Source organism: Chanos chanos, chromosome 3, assembly GCF_902362185.1.
Source record: "Chanos chanos chromosome 3, fChaCha1.1, whole genome shotgun sequence".
Taxonomy (NCBI): domain Eukaryota; kingdom Metazoa; phylum Chordata; class Actinopteri; order Gonorynchiformes; family Chanidae; genus Chanos; species Chanos chanos.
The window spans coordinates 11,414,101-11,432,500 of record NC_044497.1 but is presented as its reverse complement, the minus strand read 5'-3'; the positions used below and the strand labels follow the sequence as shown (position 1 = coordinate 11,432,500).

The 18,400-nt window shown below is 45.9% G+C and overlaps 1 protein-coding gene across 1 annotated transcript in view; it reads left to right on the top strand.

Annotated features, from left to right (window-relative positions):
• cnksr2a (connector enhancer of kinase suppressor of Ras 2a) overlaps positions 1-18,400 on the top strand; it is a 53,322-nt gene that overhangs the window by 31,316 nt on the left and 3,606 nt on the right. Inside the window, exons 9-19 of the mRNA XM_030768656.1 lie at positions 301-447; positions 1,576-1,709; positions 2,128-2,333; positions 3,498-3,587; positions 6,112-6,326; positions 10,432-10,480; positions 10,633-10,808; positions 11,894-11,967; positions 12,175-12,314; positions 13,708-13,811; positions 16,320-16,842. Coding sequence (XP_030624516.1) covers positions 301-447; positions 1,576-1,709; positions 2,128-2,333; positions 3,498-3,587; positions 6,112-6,326; positions 10,432-10,480; positions 10,633-10,808; positions 11,894-11,967; positions 12,175-12,314; positions 13,708-13,811; positions 16,320-16,842 — 1,858 coding nt within the window. The remainder of the gene's footprint in view (positions 1-300; positions 448-1,575; positions 1,710-2,127; positions 2,334-3,497; positions 3,588-6,111; positions 6,327-10,431; positions 10,481-10,632; positions 10,809-11,893; positions 11,968-12,174; positions 12,315-13,707; positions 13,812-16,319; positions 16,843-18,400) is intronic.

The following is an 18,400-nucleotide window of genomic DNA, read 5'->3' as shown; positions in this document are numbered from 1 at the left end:
TCTTCTAGAAATGTCACTTGCTTTTCTTAACATTTCCCCCTATGTGCTGGAGCCACAGTTGGGCCAATGGGTTGACAATGCAGAATTACAGTTATATTGTTGATGTTTGAGTAAACACTTGCATGACTGTGTTTATAAGTTTGGCAGTTAAGTTCGGTGTCTTTGGCGTGCACAGTTTTTTGACCCTCTGTTGTCTGGCAGAACATGTTGACTTTGGTGTTTTGTGTGTGTGTGTGTGTTTGTGTGTGTGTGTGTGTGTGTGTGTGTATGTATATGTTGACCATGTATTTGTTGCTGTAGGTGGGCTGGCAGTTGAAAAACTTGGTAAACTCTCTACGTGGGGACCCTGGTGGTGTGACGCTGACGCTGAAAAAGCGTCCCCAGAGTACGCTCACCTCCGCCCCGGCCCTACTAAAGAACATGAGATGGAAGCCCCTGGCCCTGCAGGTAGGAGGATCTCCCCCCCCCCCGCCCCTGAGCCACGCACCCTGCTGGGCTACTGCCTGCCCGCTTACCTCCCTCCTTTCACCCAAGCTAGGGCCCATAACCACATGCAAAACTCTCTAACTACATTTCCCATACTGCTCTGCTCTACCTTGCTCTTGCTGCTCTTGGAGAAGATTCACTCCTAGTGTTAGGATCGCTGCTGGGATAGCTGGAGATTGTTGTGTCGCTACGAGTAAACTGTGGTGATGAATTTCTGCTGCTTCAGTGAATGTTGCTTTTTAAACATTTTGATAAGTGCAGTAGCTGACTGACGGGGAGAATTGTTTATTATGCATGGTGTGTGTGCGTGTGTGTGTATCTGTGTGTGTGTGTGTGTGTGTGTGTGTGTGTGTGTGCGAAGAGATGTCACACTAATAATAATCAGCTTTGCTATTGACTGAAGGATTTAATTTTCTTATCCAGACTCATGACCTGCCATTCACCCTTCCTCATCCCTGTGTCCTCAGCTTCTCTTATCAGTGTGTGGTACAGAGAGAGCAATGAGTCAGAAAGAGAGAGGGAGCGAGAGAGAGAGAGAGAGAGAGAGACTAAGAGAGAGCAAGTCAAGTCTTCGTAAGCGTCTCTGTGTGCCTGCATGTCCGCTTGCACATGTCAGCAGCGTAAATGTGTTCACACATACGCGCACATTTTCATAAACAACTGGCGCTCTATCTGATGTCTCTTTAAATATCTGTGTTTGCTAGGCTAAATATTATTATGTAATTGAAGACATTAATCTATGCATTCATGGTCTGAAGTTCATAGTCATTCCATTCCACTGAACTTTCCAGTCTTTATTTTGACCATTGAATGCTCCTTACTGGGACCTGACCCAGACACAGAGAGAGCAGACAGAGAACCCATAGCAGACTTAACTGTGGACATCATCTCAGTCTCTCTCTCTGCAGTGGGACTTATTAACTGGCTTCTCTGTCCAAACTATTGCCAGCAGATTTGACTACCCAGACGTGGAGCTGTGTTATTCGACAGCCTCGTGTCTCTTTTCGCACTTTGTGTTCTGTAATCTTGGACTTCAGATCGATTTGACCTCTGATCTTCAATCGATTGCTCTTGCCTGTCTTTTCACAGCCCGTCGTCCCCAAGAGCCCCACCAGCAGCTCGGCCACGCCGACCAGCACCATCAGTACGCCCTCCAAAAGGGATAGCTCTGCCTTACAGGACCTGTTCATCCCACCCCCTCCATCAGAACCCTACACACCCAGGTACACATAGTCACTCTGAGACTGCCATCTGTCTCCACACAACCAACAGCAGTGTCTTTGGTCAAAGAGCTGTGAACCATTACCCCAAAGAACTGGACTGGGTGAATGTGATGTACCATTAACCTATCAAATGATTTACTTAATATTAATATTCAATGAATGTCTACGCCAAAATGCCCTGGCTATTTATCCTTTCATCTTTTAGGCTGTTTAAAAGAGGAGAGAAGATGAAAGGATAAATAGCCATGGCATTTTGGCGTAGACATTCATTGTGTTTTTTTGCATATGTATGCGACTAATTTTGAGCTGTATTTGTGTCTTCCCACCGGTGCCCTAACGGGGGGGGGGGGGGGGGCAGTATTGAGCACATGAAGTGGTGCAGAAGTTTACAGACTTGTCTTCTTTATTTTCATCACAGAGATGAGAAAGGGAACCTGCCTGGGGATGAACGTGGTCAGGGTGGTGTCCCTGTGGCCAAAGGCTCAGAATCACCCAACTCTTTTTTGGATCAGGAATACAGACGACGCTTCCCCCTGCTGGAGGAGGAAGCTGTGCTCTACTGCTACGAGTACGACCAGGGTCGGGGGCCTCCGTCCGCCCGTCGAGATAGCACCCCCACCTACGGTATGCCCCGCACTCGCTGGCGCAACCCGGTGGACAGACCCAGTCCCAGGCAACTGAGGGCTTTTTTGTTCCCGCTAGCTTAATTGATCTGAGCTTCAGCGTAAGGCCAATTTAACACCGGTTTGTCATCCCAATGCTACAGCTGACCTGGGCGTCCTGCAGTTAGATTTTATGAATCATACAGACCATTAGAGAAAACCATAATGAGTGAATTCCTGCACTGTGTGCGAGTTTATATGGGCCAAAGTTCGTATCCTTACAATAGCACATTAATCGCTGACCAAGTCATACCCCCCCCCCCCGACAACCGCAATACATTTGGGAAATTTTACTCTTTCCACGAACGCCCGTGCTGGAAGTTCATTTGACAAGAGAAGCTGTGTAAAGTCAATTTTACTCTTTTACCTAATTGATTCGTTAGGTCGGGGGGACTTTGGCGTCACTGCATTGATTTGAAAAGCTGATAGGTCAACAGGAGCTCCACTATAAGACACTTTGTCACTTTCGGGTGTCTAGTGGGGATTCCGTAAAGCTGTGTGCGTGAGAGAGCATCGGTGGCATGTGTAAGTTGTCTGTGGCGGGTTTGATATGATTGCGTGGTGGAGTTAAGGCTGAGGCATGCTGTAATTAAGCCCAGGGGATGTGCATGCCTGGTGCAGTGTGGAAAATGAGAGGCAAAGTCGAAGCCTTGAGCTATAACCATGAAATGACAGTCAGCTCTCCCTGTGGACAAACAGAAATGCTGACACTCTGTAGATATGCTGTTTCCTCTGAAAGTCAACTGATACTCTCAGACATGGTTTTGCCTTTAAGGTCAACTGATATTCTCAGACATGATTTTGCCTTTAAAGTCATATTCGCAGACACTCTAAATATTGAATGCTTTGTGAAACTGGGGTATTTCTCTCTCCGCCTCTCACGTAGCAACAGATGCGCAGATACCCCCCCCCCCCCCCCCCCCCATACACACGCACACACACACACACACACGCACAGACACACACACGCACAGACACACACACATACACATACACACACAGTTATAGTAAATAGTCTGTCCCACCCTCTCTCTTTCACTCTCTCTCTCTACTTGTCTCTCTCTGACTCTCTCTCTCTCTCTCTCTCTCTCTCCTTGTCTCTCTCTCCCTCTGTGTGTGTCTGTAGGTCGTCTGAGGCCCATCTCCATGCCTGTGGAATATAACTGGGTGGCAGACTATGAAGACCCAGCCAGGCTGAAAAGGGAGGGCAGGAGAGGTGAGTGTGTTACTGCTCCAGCACTCTCTCTCTCACACACACACACATACACACACACTCTCTCTCTCTCTCTCTCTCTCTCTCTCTCTCTCTCTCTCTCTCTCTCCCCTCTCTCTCTCTCTCGTCTTTTTCCTTTGCTCATCTCACAGATTACAGAGACACAGGTCAGCAGTCTGTCAGTCTGAGTAGTCTGTCATATCACTCTATCTTCATCACTCCTCCCATTTTATTCTCTCTCTCTCCCTCTCTCTCTCTCTCCCTCTCGCTCTCTCTCTCTCTCTCTCTCTCTCTCTCTTTCTCTCTCTCTCTCTCTGCTTTTCAGTCATTCTTCATTTGTTTATTCACTTTCCTGATAGTAATGGGTGTTTTCGGGGGTTGTGGAAGCTGGGAGCTAGGCCTGACTCTTTTCTGTGCTGGATTAGGCTCACTGCAGTGCACTGTTGTCTACGCTCCAAACGTTACCGGTGTATGTTTGGGCATTACTGATTACTCACTCTCAGCAGCTTTCCCGAGTGCCATGCCAGGCTGTCAATGCCAGTCACAGAGTGCCAGAGAGCCAGGGACACTGTGCCAGTCTACAGAATGAGTGGGACTAGGCCCCTCAGAAAAAGACTGCCACTAATGGATGATGCACAGTTCTAACCTGCAAGACATCATCATTGTCAAGTCATTTCTCTTCTACTCTCTCTCTCTCTATCTCTCTCACACACACACACACACACACACACTGTACTTTTTGTTTTCTCTCTGTGAAGTGGTCCAGTATTCTCATCATGAAGCTGTGTGTCTGTGACAAAACACTCAAAGCTTTGAATCTTTCCAGTCTTCCATCCACTTAATACTCCAATCATGCCTCTTTCTTTTACCACTCTCTCTTTCTCGCTTTATCTTAGTCAGTCTTTCTCTGTTTGTCTTTGTCGCTCACTGTCTGTCCCTCTCGGGCTTTATCACCATTTTCTCAATCTCTTCTCTATCTGTCTATTAACAACATTCTGATAGAGAAAGGGGGAAAATAGAGAAAGAGTTTGTTGTCCATGCATGCGTGCATGTGTGTGTGTGTGTATGTGTGGAGGTTGAGCTCTGATCACAGGACTGTGTCTCTTGGCTGGCTGCTGTTTGATCCTGTTAAACTGTTCTGTCTCTTTGCATTGTGGTGAGATTAGCACTGTGATGGCTCTCTCTTTTCTCTCCCCCCCCCCCCCAACTCTCTCCGGAAACTCTGGGGAGAACATGCAGGTGGGGAGTCTGCCAGGTGCTACAGAATGGAGAGAGAGAGAGAGAGAGAGAGAGAGAGAGAGAGAGAGGGAGGCAGGGAAAGGGAAAAGGGCAAGGAGAGTGAATGAGAGAGAGAGAGAGAGAGAGAGAGGGAGGCAGGGAAAGGGAAAGGGGCAAGGAGAGTGAATGAGAGAGAGAGAGAGAGAGAGAGAGAGAGAGAGAGGGAGGCAGGGAAAGGGGCAAGGAGAGTGAATGAGAGAGAGAGAGAGAGAGAGTGAGGCAGGGAAAGGGAAAGGGGCAAGGAGAGAGAGAGCGAGAGAGAGAGAGAAAGGGATCATTGTGTAGATGAGAGGGGTGAAAAAAACGAGAAGAGGCGATAGAGGGATAAAAAGGCGAAGCAGGTCTTGAGGTCACACGTATAAAAACAAGTGTACCCTTGCTGCCTTGTCATAATCGCTTTCGCAATGAAGGGCTTTTTTTTGTGTTGTTCAAATGTTTGCCCAACCTTGGTAAGCACTTGACCACCAAAACGAGGTAGAAATTTCTGAAACACTGTCGTGCTCAGAGATAATAGCATTGTGTGAATGACTAATTTAGTTAACACACATCAGTCCACAGTTTTTCTCTCTCTCTCTCTCTGGCTGACAAAATAGTGTTTGACTCTTAAACCAGCTTTACGCATTTATGCCTGTGCTTTGAAAATGCCCGTAATTACTTGCTGACTACCTCATGAGACCTCAATTTTACCTCAAATATGATGTATTCACTTTACTGCGTAAACTTTTCCATTCAAACGGGCTTCCTCTGGAAGTACTCTGTTGCCATGGAAACTCTGACAGCAGCTCTCTTGAGTGTTTTACGTCCCATTGGCTGCTGCTGGGCAACTAAGAGCATTGGGGGTGGGAGCAGGAGGACATAACAATGAATGTGGATACAGAATCGAATGAGACTTACAAGGAAGGACTTTTGGGACTCTCTACGTCTGATTGAGAGATACCCGTGACCAATTGGATATGCATGCCTGTTTGGGCAAGATGACTATGGAGAATAGTTGATTGTGATTGATTCGGGCATAGTGAAAAACTTAGAGAAATTAGGTTCTTGTCAATGAATGAATGAATGGATGAGTGAATGAGTCATTGTAATTGGTCATTTAAAGGTGATTGAATGATTTTGATTGGTGGTTTGGTTTTTGAGACATGGAACCTTAGTGTCTGTCAGGCTAGTTGTGATTAGCCAAGTGGTTGAGCAGTTATTGAGATTTTTCGTTGTCTCTCTCTCTCTCTCTACCTCTCTCTCTCTCTCTCAGAGAACTCTCTTTTGCGATACGTGAGTGAGGAGAAAGCGCCGGAGGAGTATCTGACCGGTCGCAGCGCCAAGCGTGACACGGGCAAACGTGGCAAGAAGAAGAGTGAGAAAGGTGGCAGTCCCGCCCACTATGCCTTACTGCCTGGCCTACAGATGGAGGTGCTCCGTCAGGAGTCCATGTCCACCCCCAGTTCTGACTCCACCTCCCTCTACCATGTGAGTCTGCGCAATTGTCTCTACCGAGTCCATCAAGCTGAGTACTTTTAGTCTCGGTTCCTTCATTCATTCCCTCGTTTATCCTTTCTCTTTTTTTTTTAACGTTTCTTTCTCTGTCTCTTACTTACGCACCAGCTCACAATCTAATTTTTTCTAGGTTGGTGTGTTCCCGGCCCAACTCTTGGGGTTTCCCAGACATTTTACTGGCACATTATCCTTTCTACAAATAGCGGTTTCAGTGAATCCGGGACCTGGCGATTAGATAACTGTTTGTACCAAATGTTATCAAGCCAAAAATGACCAGTATTGCTCTGTCTTGGGATCTCTCTTTTAGACTCAGCAGACGCTTATTAGGACTATGATAAGAGACAGCAGAGACTTAAGAGAATAAAGAAAACGTATGTAGGTTCACCAGCAGTCTCATGTAATTCAATAGTATAGTCTAGTATATATAAACACACACACACACACACATATGCTGTGTGTGTATGTATATATATATATATATATATATATATATATATATATATATATATATATATATATATATATATATATGTAGTAGCTGATAGCTGATCCCCATTTAGGTGTGAGTGTGAGTTCTATTACTGGAGGCATTTGTCCTACTGCCCTGTGTGTGTGTGTAGGTCTGATTAGTGATCTAAGTGTTAGGGCTCTGTCTCTCTCTGTGTGAATGGTTTCCCTGTTGGTGAGGTTATTAGGAGCAGCAGTGTGTGCTGGCTCTTATCCACTCTGATTCTATGGCTGAAGAACCGACAGCAGACGCTCGCTCTCCAGGAGGGGAGACACCTCCTGTCATCTTACTGCTAACACAGGCTCTGACACCTCCTCACCCATCAAATAGTATTGATCTGACTGGAGAATGTGAATGAGATTTTTAAAAATTGTGTTGACATTCTTGATATGCATCGCTTACATATTTGTGTGTGTGTGTGTGTGTGTGTGTGTGTGTGTGTGATTCTGTGTCTCCGTGTGCATATGGATGCTGACTGGGCAGATGGTGCTTATGTGGGCGTGGGCGGGGCTCTGTGATGGTGTCATCTGTTGTGTTGAGCTTAGCTCTGTGATTGGCTGTGCTCCATCTCTGACACGTGCCCACATGTCCGGGCATTTTGACACAGCAGATAATGGTTCACACCACATGTTCAGTGCATTAAACACTATCCAAGCCGGAGCAATATATTTCCAAAACAGATGTTAGAACCAGCCACAAGACTTTTTTTTTTCTGTCCCTGCACTCTCTGTCCTGTCTGCGTTGTCCTCCCCCTCCTATCTTTCTCCTGCGCCAATTTCAGCTCTATATAAAGGAGGTGTGAGAAAAGCCACTGTGTGCTCTCAGCTTAGGTGTCGCACTCCTGCGTGAGGGTGACTTTCACAGGGTACCTTTCCTACCGCGTCTGTTTACACACAGGCTCTAAAGGGAGAAAAGGTTTATGTAAGCATGATTTTACCACATATTGTTACTGAGGTCAAACTCTTAGCTCTTGGCACTGATTTTGGCAGTACCAGTAGTTTGTCGGGCTGGCTGACCAAGCTCTGGAGACCCAAACGCCCACTCAATCACTCTGGTACCCCCCGTGCTCTTCCTTCTCCGCTGGTCCTTTGTGGACCTGGACCTCCTCCAAGACCATAGTGCTGCTCTCAGCGTCTTCTCTGTTGCACCGTGTTGTGTTTATGGAGCTATAAACTCGGGGTTGGGGGAAAGGTTGCGTCTTTGATAAGTTTTTCGCCCGGCGAATCTTGTGATGTTGTTCCTCAACACATCTAGCTGTGAGTTTTTAATCTCCGGCCGTGCGGTGTGGTGTGCGCTTTTGAAAGGCGCTGTTCCCAGACCGTCGTCGTAACCTCGCGCTCGAACTGAGCACCGACTGTATCGACTAGATCTCCATTCAAACAGTAGGAAACAGACTGTCAGAGGACCTTAGACACAGACCACTGCCTCCTCTCTGAATGCTTACCTTCTGCTTCCTTAGACTTAACTAGGATGTCAATAGGAGGAGAAAAAACCATAAGAAATCACAAAATATACTTGTATGCCTCCAGAACAATGCATTGTGATGTGGCCTTATGGAAAAGTATGATTCTGGTCCAGGAGATAATGCTGCTCACACAATTTCATGAAAACAGCAGTTTTATACGTAGAGAATACTTGGATTTTATTAAAGGTATGCATTGAAACAAAAATCATTATCACTGCAGTATTAATAAAGAAACAAAAAACATCAATGAGACAGACAACGAGTCCACTGCAGGGAATGCACAGGCTGTATACTGCACCTCGCCAGATAGTGAGTTCTATTTGATAATATTATTTGATCAGTTGGACTTTTAGCCTCTATTACTGATTTGGTTTAAGATTGTACTCAGCAGCGTGTCCTTGCTTGTTCCCTTTAGGAGCGGTGCATTTTCAGAACAGCGGTACTCAAAAGCAATTCCATTCTCAATTTACCCAAATCATCCTTCTCAGAGGCCTGCAGCAGTCTCTCTGCCCCACGTAATAGAGAGAGAGAGAGAGAGAGAGAGAGAGAGAGAGAGAGAGTGAGTGAGTGAGTGAGTGAGGAAGAGAACCCAAAAGAGAGCAAGAGACTGGGAGAATGAGAGAGGAGAGAGAGAGAGAGAGAGAGAGAGAGAGAGAGAGGAAATTACAGAAAACTGAAAGCAAAAAGAAGTGAGTGAGTTAACACTTCAGGAGGAAAGAGAGAAAAAAGCGCGGGATGAAATAGAGGTGATGATGGGATGTCTCCTCTTTTGGAAACCGTGTTGCATGCTGCCAGGGTAAACCCGAGGAATGGGGTCACATCATCACCTCCGAAAAGCTCGGAGAGAGGTTACCACGGCGACAGTACTTTTTTTTTCATCTCCATCACGGTCTTCTTCTTCCTCCCCTCTCTGCCAAGTGTGACTCACACTTGACAAAACTGGCCAAGTCTTATCAGTCTTTTATGTGAACCATTAAGGCAAGTAATGCATCTTTACTTTATTCTGTGCCTCAATGAGACCATAGCAACCGACACCCCCAGGAGCAAATCAATACATCAATTAATGTTGAGTCAAATAGCAATGTTCCCAAGCTAACACTGCTGATGCAAGTGAATTGAGGGGGTACATAAACAGAGTTGATGGAAGTTCTTAAAGTCATTTAACTGAGGAGTTCACGGTAATTTCATGCACGCAGCCAGCAGCCGCCGCCGGGCATGAAATCACGAATATGCGTTCAGAGGGCGAATATGAAAGAAAAAAGGGAGAACGCCAGACAAACAACAAAAGGCAAACGCGACGCCTTTGTAAACAACTTTATGTTCTGTTTGTCCTCTACGTCCACCGCTCCGCCTCGTTTTTTTTTTGCTTCGGGGGCCAAGCCTGAGTTCAGTGTGACGTACCTAGACGAATTACTGCCCGCCAAGCGGCTTTGAGGACGTGTTGTTGCTCCCAAGAACAACTGTTCTCACTAATACCCATTTGTTCCCTTAGCCTTTTTCGCTTCACCTGTTTTTTTTTGTTGTTTTTTTTTGTTTGTTTTATCCCATTGCCCTAGTTATGTTCATTTCTCAAACGTCTTCTTGTCTCTGTCTCTGGGGACGGCGCCGTAACTGGAGGAGAAAAGCTGTGTAACCCTGCAGACGTGATGAAGGACAGATCTGTAGACACAGTGAACAATCAGCCATACTGCGTCATCAGTTTAGGTTCAGTCTCACTCTGTCATCTTTACCATGACAAACAGTGTAGTAACGTTGAAAAAAAAAAGACACACTCAAATATGCAGTGTTAAGGGCTTTTTTTTTTTTTTTTTTTTAGTTCATCAGCATTTAAAATCAGAGTTTTACCTTAAGGCACAAATGTCATTTCGGCTGAAAGTCACCAGTCAACATGTCAGCACCTATCAGTGTATAATTACTGTGATTATATACTTATATTATTGTATACGTTATATACATATTGTAATTATATACATATATATTATAATGTTAAGACCAGCTGAATCATATGTTTAAACTGTTTATGGTTTAGACAATACTGAAGGTTGTGGAAGGTATGAAAATAATCCGGAGCCACTTGTTTGTATTCTGTCCGTTTTGCTTTACAGACATTCCAAGGTTCATCCCTGCTTTCCAAGTCAAAGAAGAAGAGCAAGAGTGAGTCAATGAGAGTTTACTCTTTTCTGACAGCGCCTCGTATGTTTCCCCGAGTCACACTGCCCCATCAATCACGGTCATATTCGCCATCCGTCTCACTGACTGTCGGTGGAGAGCTGTGTTAGTAATGAGCGAATCTGTTTTCTCTGCAGCTGGTCCTCTGTCCTCCATCAGTAAGAGGAGGATCTCCTGTAAAGACCTTGGCAGGGGGGACTGTGAGGGCTGGCTGTGGAAGAAGAAAGACGCAAAGAGTTATTTCTCTCAGAAGTGGAAAAAGTACTGGTTTGTGCTGAAAGATGCCTGCCTGTACTGGTACATGAATGAGGAGGTGAGTGTGTGTGTGTGTGTGTGTGTGTGTGTGTGTGTGTGTGTGTGTGTGTGTGTGTGTGTGTATTCAATCATCAGCCTGGAGCCAACCCTGCAGACTCTGAATCAGCCAATCGTTCCTCTTATTAATAATAAATGGAGAAAGTCCCACAAAGTCTGCAGCTAAGGGCTTCCCTTTTCATTTGAAATGAACAGCAGTATTAGATGCTGCTGGGAATATACCGAACCATTATGCCCGGATCAGATTATGAAAGCTACCTGAGCAAATAAAAAAGTCAAGGCAGTTTATGTCTATCACAGAAACAAAGAAAAACACAAACGTGTGTGCTGATGAGTTTTTAATTGGAGTTAGTGCTGTCCCCCTCTGTGTCTCTGTGAAGGGATATTTATCCCCATCTACCATGACAAAGCGTAATGTTCGATCACACAAACTCTCTTTAATGGAGATAAGAAATGGCTTGAATCTCAACTCTCTCTCTCTCTCTCTCTCTCTCTCTCTCTCTCTCTCTCTCTCACACACACACACACACGCCTCCAATTTTGATTAATTACCTAGCCTGCCTCCCTCTTGTTATCACAACTTGCCCATACAGCGTCTCCCTGCAGTGACAGCCACTAGTCGGAGCTGGGAGGAGATAGGAGGTGCTGGTGCACTGGGCTTGGCTCAGTTCAGTCCACAGGGACACCTGAAATGCAGACCAGCTCCAGGATAATGGATGATGTCTGCAGTGAGCTCTTGGCCATATGAGAGTGTTTAAATACAGACATACTGCCGCAAGGATCCATGCTTTTCATTTATTCACATAAGCTCTTCTTAGGGGGGGCTAAAGGCCAGGCTTCTACTGGGGCAGAAGAGAGGGAGAGAGACAAGATATTAGAGAGAGAGAGAGAGAGAGAGAGAGAGAGAGAGTAGTGTGGTAACACTCGTAATGAGGATGTGGTGACATTACAGCTGTGAGAGTGAGTGTAGAGATGTCCTGACATGCCCCTTTTGTATCTCTCTCTCTCTTTCTTTCTGTCTTTCTTTCTTTCTCTCATTCACATTATACCTCGTTTCCCCACTTTCCTCTCTTTCCTCCTCATTAGGACGAGAAAGCTGAGGGCTTTGTCAGCCTCCCGGAGTTCAAGATCGACCGAGCCAGCGAATGCCGCAAGAAGTAGTGAGTATTAATAGATGCAATGTCTGGAGAACTTCTTTAAGAGTGTGTGTGCATGAGTGTGAGTTAGTGTGTGTGTGCGCGTGTGTGCAGGTGTGTGTGTGTGTTTGTATTTGGTATCATAGATGTATCATAGTTAGTGTGCATCACTAACTCTTTAGTCTTTCTCTATTTTTAATTAATTAATTAACTTTTTTTTCTCTGTTTCAGTGCTTTCAAGGCCTGCCATCCGAAAATCAAGAGTTTCTACTTTGCGGCAGACAGTGTAGATGACATGAACAGATGGCTGAGTCGTCTCAACATGGCTGCAGCAGGTTACGCAGAGAGAGAGAGGATCAGACAGGAGCAGGGTGAGGAAAGGAGGCGTGGTATAAAGGAGTCATGGTATAAAGGAGTCATGGTATAAAGGAGGCATGGTATGAAGGAGGCATGGTATGAAGGAGTTGTGGTATATAGGAGTTGTGGTATAAAGGAGGCAGAGCTGAAAGAGTGATTTGTTATTGGTAAATCTAGAATTGCCTGTTGCAAAAAGAATTCAAAGTGGAACATAAGACTGGAGTTGGCAGATGTTAATCTCCCCTGCAAAAAATGTTGTGTTTTGACTCTGAGAGTCTGTGTTTGTGTTTGTGTTTGATGTAGGTGAATGCTTCAGTTTCTCCTTAGGGAGCACTGAGGTGTTCCAGAGGCACTCACACAGGGAGGAGAAAGAGAGCGGGAGAGAGAGAGAGTGAGAGAGAGAGAGAGATTAGTATGTGTGTGTGTGTGTGTGTGTGTGTAAGAGAGAGAGAAACAGAGAGATAGAGATAGTAGTGAGTGTGTGTGTGTGTCCATGTGTGTGTGAGAAAGAGAGAGAGCGAGCGAGAGAGAGAGAGGGAAGGAGAGGGGGAAAGATTGAGAGAGGTACTTTTGGCTGTGTGAGGGAGCTGTACGGGGGAATTGGTTTGTTCCACTGAGAGCAGAGGCAGAAGGGATGGATCTGTTTCCGCAGTGTGCACACACACTCCCCCACTGAGCCCCTTTCTCTCTGCTCATCACGCAGCTCCTCACCTCCCCCCCCCCCCCCCCCACCCCCCCCTCTCCATGTGATAGACGAATACTGTGGGGACCTTAGGGGGGAGGTAAACACATTGGGCACAAACTGTGCTGGGGCAGTAATGGAAGAACAGGCACCCCATACTAAGGACAATGCAGTCACATAAACACACATATATGCACACACACACACACACACACACTCTGGAATGTGAATGAGTGCTGAATGAGCTGGAGTGAAATGAGACTGTGCTGTATGGAAATATGCTGTGTGTTTGGATGTGTGAGGCTGTTTGAAAGTCTCATTAAGCTGGGGAGGTGTCTGTCACATATCCTTCATTGAGAATTCACACTCTGTGCCACAACACCCTTTTCCACACTGTCTATACCCCAGAGGCTCCTAGAATGGTTTGTGTGTGCCTGCCTGTGTGTGTGTTGTGTGATGTGTGTGTGTGTGTGCGTGTGTGTATGTGTGTGCGCACGCTCCTGTGTCCTCTCTTCTGGTACCATTCCAGATAATTTAATGGAAGTCTCTGAGGGCAAACCTGTTTGTGGCTCTGTGCTCCATATGATCTCTGTGAGTTTATTTAATTACTGTTTACAAACCATAATTGCTTCACAACAAGCTAATGACTCCCCACTCTCTCTCTCTCTCTCTCTCTCTCTCCCTCTCTCTATCTTTATCTCTACCCCCCCCCCCCCACCCCCTAGCGGACTACTGGAGCGAGAGCGACCATGAGGACAACGAGACCCCCTCCACACCCAAACAGGACAGCCCACCGCCCCCCTATGACACATATCCGCGCCCTCCTTCTGTGAGTCACACTGCGTGGAAACAAACAGGAGCCTCCATCAGCAAAGCACCCCGTTACCCAGTCGATAACTCACTAAACGCATGTATCTCTTTGTCTGAGCCCACACAGTGGCGTTGGGCCATTATGACAGGCATTTGGGAATGTTAAAGGAGAGCTGTTAGTCTCTTTTTTTTTTTTTTTTGTGCCCACTTCTCTGTTAGCCCTCCTCCAGACTGAGCCCTGTAGCTTTGTCTTGTGTGTGTGTGTGTGTGTGTGTGTGTGTGTGTCTGTGAGTCAGACAGAACTGCTTGCTGAGTCCTGCTATAGGGGGCGTGGGGAGGGAAGTGATGGAGCCCTTCAACTGTCTTTCACTCTCCCTCTCTCTTTCTGCCAGTCAATTTCTGTTTTCCTCTTTTAACCTCTCTCTCTCTCTCTCTCTCTCTCTCTCTCTCTCTCTCTCTCTCTCCCTCTCTCTGTGCCATTCTATCAGCATCTATTTGCTGTGATGGGAGCTCATATATAACTGCAGGTTAATAGGGCTAAGCTTTAGATGACCACAGGTTTCTACTGCACTGGGAGTGGGCGGAGTGAGATGGTGTCATTCAGCGGACAGTTCTCTCTCTCTCTCTCTCTCTCTCTCTTTCTCTTTCTCTCCCTCTGTCTCTCTCTGTCTCACCCCCCACCAGGGGATTGACCCTTTCATCCTCTGTTCCTATCATTTGTGTCACGTTCCTACAGCTGAGCATGTGAGCGTGTGAGCATGTGAGTGTGTATGTGTTCTCTAGGCCAGGGTACGGGCTCTGATCGTGGATACTGTGTTGCTGTGTAAATAGCTCTGTCAGGGAGGTGGCTGAAGAGACAGATATAAACACAGAGCTTAGCCAAGGTTGTGTGATACAGTCTTACACAAACAAAGATAAAAGTAATAGCAGCGGAGCTTCTACCCCTCCCCACAACCGCTCCGTCTCTCATTGTAGGGGGATTCCTTGATCATATGGGAAAATATTCATACATTCAGAACAGATTTCAGAGGACATGTCACCCATTTTTCATGGGCTGTTCTGTCTGACTATTAATGTATATTTGTGTGTGTTGTGTGAGATGATGGTTTGATAATTGTCTGGATGACTGTGTCTGCGTGGGTGTGGGCAGTATGGCTTGAAATGTTTGTCTTTGAGCACAAGGATGTGTGTGTGTGTGTGTGTGGTTTAGTTTCTTGAGGCATTGTGAGGACCAAATGTCCCCAGGATAAAAATATATGACTGGCAGGGATCTAGTGAGGACATTTGCTGGTCCTCGCTTGTGAAACCTTTTAAAACTCTACAGGTCCTGCTGTTATTGTCACCGTGCGAAATCAAAAATGTTAATCAAAAAAAAAATGTGCCAAAAGACTGCTTCTTTTATGGTTGAGGTTAACTCATTAATCTTTAGTTACAGTAAAACAGAAGTCAGTGAGAAGTCACCACTAAGATCAATGTGATAAATGTGTGTGTGTGTGTGTGTGTGTGTGTGCAAGCATCTGTGTTTCTGTATGTTTGTATGTGCATGTTTGGTTCACTGTGACCTATGTGTTCAATGTATTCTCCAATTCTCTGCCTTGCTCAGTCTGAGGGGGCACAGTAACCACAAACCATTTTTAGAAGGCAAACTGACCACACAAATGTAGTAGAATGAAATCCTTTTTATTTTCTCTCCACTGAAGGCCTTACAAGTCACAATGCAACCACACACACACACACACACACACACACACACACACACACCACACACACACAAACACACACAGAACATAGAGGACAGGGAGAGAATGACATTGTTAACCACTAGACCTCCGGAGTGGTTAGTGTGTGTTTTTTTTTCCCACTGAGGGAAGATTAGAGAGGGAGGAATCTTTTGAACAGCTCTAAATGGCTCCTGTGGGAATCAGGCCGTCTCTGATTGAGAAATAAAAGCCATAATCGGCTCTTTAGACTCACACAAGCCTTGCGCCAGCATTCAGTCCAGCCAAGCTGCAACAAGCACTCCGTAGCCAGCGTGGATTCTTCCCTCAGTCTCTTAGTGATCAGGGGAGAACACAGGACCAGCAGAAGTGCCACACTCTAAAATCCCTGCTAATGTGTAAACTTACTGACTTATCCTCACGTTTCATTCATATATCAGTACTCTGCTCTACGACATCATCATCCCTCTCCTTTTGTCAGCGGTAACCATGTAAACCATTAACATACTCCCTACACTTCCATTGTGTATTCAGCTACTGTAGAGCAGGGAGAGGCAATGAAAGGACCCAAGTTACTTCTGTGGCTGCTCCCCGTTAGTCCTGTGTATTTGGGTTTCGTTTAAAAGAAAGTAATAGAGCATGTGGTGAGGCCTCCTACTGCTCACAGAGGGGCAGGACTGTCAAAAAAATAGGATACAGTAGCTTATAGGGTTGCACCTGTAGTGCATTTGTGCTCTATGACACAATATTTGAGGTTCACCCCTGTCTATTCTTCTCTTTTTCTGTCTTTCTCTCTCTCTCCCTCTTAGATGAGTTGTGCCAGCCCTTACCTGGAGCCAAAACACGGTCGTCTGTCCTCCACAGAGACCTCACACTCCCGCTCCTCACACGAGGAGTACCGCTCCGAGCCACAAGGGGGCAGCAGCAGCGGAGGGGGTTCTCCGGCGCGGAAGTCGGCCAGCCAGCGCCGTTCGTGGCAAGACCTGATAGAGACCCCTCTGACCAGCTCGGGCCTGCATTACCTTCAGACGTTGCCTCTGGAAGACGCCGTGTTCTGCGAGCCGGGAGCCGGACCGTCACCGGAGTACCGGAGACAGTCCACTCTTCCCGCCCAGCGGACCCTGCTACAGGAACACTACGGACCTTTCCCCATGGCCGAGGGAGAGAGGCTGAGAGACGTGGCCATGGGTGGAGGTGCCGGGTGTAAACCTCGCAGCTTTACCCTCCCACGGGACAGTGGCCTCCACGCCCTCCTCACCCCCTCCTCCAGCATCGCCGAAAACAGAGACCCCCAGCGCAGAGAACTCAGCCGCAGTCACCACATGGACAACGGTGGGTCCACAGAATTGCAATTACAATCTTAACATACACACAAAACTAACACCAGAGTTACTGTGTATAACCTGTCATTCTGTTCAACAGAACAGTGCCTATACAGTGTCTACATAGTGACTATGTCTCAAAATTCTGATCAGTAAGTACCCATTGACCAGTGAACAGATAATAATCTCTATTCATCATGAGCTGGCATTGTTTAATATGCCCAATTAAACAGTGCTGAATGGGAAGATTCAGTAACCAGGACTACATCTGTCGTCAGAACAAACAACAGAAAAAGTTGCTTTGTTAGTATATTCTGAGAGCATTCATAATTAATGTTCTATACTGAAGATACACTCGCATACGAACAATTCTGTCATATTACAGTAGATATATGACTAAGAAATCATATTAAAATATATTGCATAGAAATCTTATTAAAATATATTGCATCTTACTGTAGAAGATCTGCGATTTGAGACACGTGTTCATAAAAGTGTTTTTTTTTTTTTGTTTATTAAAGAACATGGTTTCAACTATTTGTTCTGTTCAAAGCTTCAAAATACAAAAAAAAAGTTTTCCACTGTCTTCCCAAAAAAACATAAAACATTTTAATTCACTTCTAATAATCCTCCTCATTAGGAAAAATAAGTAGGACACGGCAGTACCTTGTTTTGAATGAATCAAATTAGACTTTCCAAAAACACAAAAACAAAAACAAAAAAACAAAGAGGAAAAATCAAATTGGGCCATTGTTTTTGCCAGGATTTGAAGTTCTTAGCAAAAACCTTATTTGTGCTATAAACAGCTATGCAAAGGCTATGATCTCTCTCTCTCTCTCTCTCTCTCTCTCTCTCTCTCTCTCTCTCTCTCTCTCTCTCTCTCTCTCTCTCTCTCTCTCTCTCTCTCTCTGGTAATATAATCCTCTGGCTGACGTTAAGGCCTCGGTAGGAAGCGAAGGGAGTGCTGTCTTTCGTGTTGGGGTTTGTCAGAAGCGTGCTCTCCCCTGCTGCCTGCACAGTTTTCTGACACACTGTCATCCTCCTCCAGAAATAGCCGTGCAGGGGTTTCACCTGAGACAGAGCCCACCGCAGCATGGAGGAATTTCTGTCGTAGGCACTGAAACAATACTCCACTCTAAAAACAGGGCATTTGTGCATTGCCTTAAAAGCTACTTCACAATGAGGGTAAACACAGCTACCATTTAAAATCATTAGATGCTCATTAAGAGTAGGTGGCACCTTAACCACTGTTAGCATTTCTCGCTTCCCTGCGCCCCCCGCCCCCCCACCCCGTCTCTCTCTCTCTCTCTCTCTCTCTCTCTCTCTCTCTCTCTCTCTCTCTCTCTCTCTCTCGGTATCACAACCATATCCTGTCACCTTTCTCATCTCCTAACTTTTAGTCTCATTTTAGTCTCACTTTGTCATCTCTGGCTTCACTTTTTGAGGAGGTCTAATTTTAAACCCAGCTGAGGTTTGGTAGAAGCTCTTAATGAATATCCCTTTATCCGTAGCTCTCCAGTGCGGAGGAGGCGACTGTTAGTCATCCTCGCTGCTTTGCTGCCTGATCC